We start from the raw sequence: 3,687 nt of genomic DNA, 5'->3' as shown, positions 1-3,687 counted from the left end.
TGGAGAGTTTAGAAAAAGTGAACTAAGGATACAGAAATATGTAAAAGCAGCTGTAAACATGTTATGCTGAGAATAAGGTCGATGTTAGTGTGAAAAAGGAGTTCTCTGGTTTCCATGGAAACATTCTCAAAGCCACGTCCCTTCAGCCTTCAAGGACAGACTGAGCAGAGCTGACTGTTGACTTACTAACTGAGCTGTGGGACAAACGGTCTGCCTTCTTATATGAATCACTACATGTTCATTATGAAAGACTTTGGAAACAAACTCCTGCTCTGGCTCTCATCTGGCTTCCACCAGCACTTGTTTATTTACACATGGACAGAAGCCTCCCACAGCCAATCAGTTCAGGGTGACATGTCATGTGACCACCAGAGAGCCTCTGTCTGCTTTCATATCAAAGCCCGGCGCTGGGAGACCTGGAAAGTAGCTCCCAGTTCTTGTCAGGAAATTAAAGCTCACGCACAGAAACTACGACTGTTCTTTCCAAACCTGCTGAAACACATGAGATCAACTCAACGTTACAGAAGCCGTCCACACATGAGCGAGCTCAGCTTTCACATCTGTACATGTATCCACAGATGTTGTAGCTGCTGCTGGGAAACCTCTGAACATGAACACATATATCTCTGCATCAAGTCTCCATGTTGTTCTGCTGTCACAGCATAATGGTTCATGTTCACAGGTCTCCAGTCTGTCCCAGGGCCCACATATAGAGGAAGACGTCCCCCTTAAGAACCCTGTCTGTTCACAGAGTAGAGCATTAAATGTAGTCGTTGTGTCCAAAACAAGAAGCTGAAGGAGTCGTGGACGGATTGACCAGAGACTCACTCAGTGTTTCACTGGATCACCTGAAGAGACCGGCTCAGGTGGGTTTGACCTCTGCGTGAAAACAAGAGATGCATCAGGTGTTGCGAGGAGACGAGTTATGGATCATTTTGAGAAGCATGAAGATTCTCTGAGGAGGAAAACTGTAAATACAACCTCCAACGTACAGAAAGCGTTTCTCCACTCAGCATCATGAAAACGGATCTAAAGCTGTGAGACTGATGGATTCAGCAGGCAGAAACACTTTGGTTACAGCGCCCCCATGTGGCAGAGTGGGGCCATATTTTCTCCATGTGTGATGACTGAGGAGAGAGTGAAGTCTGATGTGTCTAAGATGTATCACTCCATGGTAAATGAGGAGACGTCAACAACAACAAGTCAAACAGAACAACAACAGGAGTTTGGTCCTTCAGCTTTAAACCTGTGCTTTTATTTCATCTTCCCGTCGACCGGGCCGCTTTTGTCCGCTCTGCTTTGACTGGTTATAAAACAGGAAGTATAAATTAACAGCTTTTTAGCCAACTTCATTCCAGCTCATCAGCACGAGTTTTACTCTTCTTTGTGGTCAGCAGAGCTCATTTACATGAAACTCCAGCTGGTGTTTGAGCAGAATCAGCAGAATGAGGAGTTCTTCTGGATCATCACAGACTGGTATATGTCAGATATTAACCAGGATGTTCCCAAGTCACAGCTGACTGAAGCTCTTTAATTCACTGAACACAGAAAACAGTTTGAACTCTGTCTCCATGAGCTGTCGGCCTGTTGGGTTAAGTAATAATAATAATGTCTTTTGGCTGAGAACGTCCTGCTGTTCTGGTTTTCTGTTGGCTTCTGGCACACAGCCACAAACTGTTAGAGAACCTGTTGGTTTTATTGTCTTTATTAATCTGAGGGCTCCTGCCTGAACACCAGGGAGCGGCTCTGTCCTGCTTCATTACTACACTTAGAATAGATCAGACACAGTCAGCTGGGACTTCTGTTTTAATGGGCCCCCGGCACCTGTAGCACAGGATGTGGGGACTGATGGTGCATTGACATGCTCCTCGGATGGTCTCCTTTCCTGAGCTGGGAAGTCATTCTTTTGACTTTGGTGTGTTCATGTGCTTTTAAATCGGAATGTGGAAACAACATGGATGCTACTACAAAGATGCATGGTATTATCATAGTCAAGTGTGCTGAAACTGTTTGAAGCTTTCTATTATAAAGTCATTTTTGTCCCAGACTTGTCACTGCACCAGAAGGCCTACATTACCAGAAACCACTAAAATATTTATTGTGCTGCTAATACTACTTTATTGCCAAGTAGGTTTTCCTATACATGGATTTTTCCCTTCCAAATGATGAGGCTGCAATTTTGAAATGTCGACGCCGAAGGCACTCAAAAGACTTCATTACCACAGTGACGGTCTGTGGTCATTTGGGGACAGGGATTATGGTGGACGTTTTGAAGCAGACTGGAAGGCGCCATGTCTCCAGTGAGGAGGTAAAGACGCCGGTGAAAATCAGGGACAGCTGGTCAACACATAGCTTCAGGGTGGACGGAGACACAGTCTGACCCCGCTGCCTCTCTTCTGTACAGTCTGTTACCGCCATCCAGGATGGAGATGGAGGACGTTGGGTTGGGTGAGGAGGAGAGGGCTTCTGGACCTCATGAGACCAACTAAACACTGCATAATGGTTTTCTGGTGTGGGAGTCCTGAAGGACCAAAATACACAAACAATGACCAGACAGCTCGCTTGGTGCGATACTTTGGTTGGCTAACAGCAGCATGCTAGCTGCTAGCAGGTGTGTTAGCAGTTAGCTCAGCAGCCACACCTGTCTGTCACAATAATGTTTGTGTGAAAGCTGCTCAGCCTGTTTCTTCACATTCCAACAGCTGCTTCAGTGGAAACAGTTTAAAGTGAAACTCCAGTTTTCTCCTCACAGAGTCAGCAGATTATCAGGAGGAGGAAAGGGACAGCTGGCTGTGAACTGATGTCCTCACTGTGTTTCTGAAGACTTCCTTTAGTGAGAAGCAGATTAACTTTGTGCTTGTTGGGGTTTCTACAGGAAGATGAAGATGTTTGTGGTGTTTGTGATCCTCGTGCACGGTAAGATAACCTTCCTCCCTCTGATCTGATCATCACCTCAGTCCAACGTCACCTCTTTAATCTGGTTTCTTTCATCTTCATCAGTCTGTTTCAGCTCCATGACGATGTTTTCTTTAAATAACATGAACAACATATTAAAGGCAGCATGTTTTAATGTTTCTTTAAATCCTCATGAATGTAGAAGACGGTCCAGTCAGACTGTCCTCAGGTCTTCAGGATTATATCCCTGTAGGTTGCTCACAGTCTTCTAGGTTATATCACCAACAGTAACACTGATCCTCTGCTGACAGCAGCATCACATGTGGATCGTCTGTCTCATCTGTATGAAGTGTCTCCACGTGTCCATCAGTCATGTCTTTTCCCTGAAGACGTGATGTAGAGATGGCAGGAAGAGATGTGAGGAAAGGAGTTCAGACAGTGAACACACTGATTTTAACACCATGTTGAGTCAGAAAACAGAGTCCATCTAAACAGTGAGAGCAACATGACAGCTGAGGTGCTTCTGTTATTTGTCAGCTGCTGTTGGTTTTAAACTGTGCTGATGTGGTTTCACAACATGAAATAAGGCTGCTGTGATTGAACCTCTCTGTCTGTGTGACCTCACAGTTTCCCAGCATGCCTCAGCTGTGGAGCTGTATGAGGGGGAGGAGTTTGTCCTGCTGCCCTGTGAGTATCACACCTTTGACCTGGACGACCCCACAGTGGTGTGGAGCCGCTACGATCTCAATCCTCCAACCGTCCACCAGCGTCAGCAGGAAGGTGATGAACTTA

General features: G+C 45.6%; 2 protein-coding genes across 4 annotated transcripts in view; both read left to right on the top strand.

Annotated features, from left to right (window-relative positions):
* Positions 1 to 3,687, top strand: part of LOC123980185 (zinc finger protein 260-like) — a 672,464-nt gene that overhangs the window by 496,868 nt on the left and 171,909 nt on the right. The window lies entirely within an intron of this gene.
* The window catches only part of LOC123980191 (butyrophilin-like protein 2), a 470,636-nt gene that overhangs the window by 447,990 nt on the left and 18,959 nt on the right, over positions 1 to 3,687 (top strand). Inside the window, exons 2-3 of one of the 2 annotated variants that reach the window (XM_046064450.1) lie at positions 2,876 to 2,916; positions 3,523 to 3,675. The exons of the other annotated variant lie outside the window; for it this stretch is intronic. Coding sequence (XP_045920406.1) covers positions 2,880 to 2,916; positions 3,523 to 3,675 — 190 coding nt within the window. The 5' untranslated portion in view covers positions 2,876 to 2,879. The remainder of the gene's footprint in view (positions 1 to 2,875; positions 2,917 to 3,522; positions 3,676 to 3,687) is intronic. 2 annotated transcript variants of the gene reach the window in all.

The sequence above is a fragment of the Micropterus dolomieu genome, linkage group LG12, assembly GCF_021292245.1.
Source record: "Micropterus dolomieu isolate WLL.071019.BEF.003 ecotype Adirondacks linkage group LG12, ASM2129224v1, whole genome shotgun sequence".
NCBI lineage: Eukaryota > Metazoa > Chordata > Actinopteri > Centrarchiformes > Centrarchidae > Micropterus > Micropterus dolomieu.
Note: the sequence above shows the minus strand (reverse complement) of the source record. Positions and strands in the feature narration are given on the sequence as shown.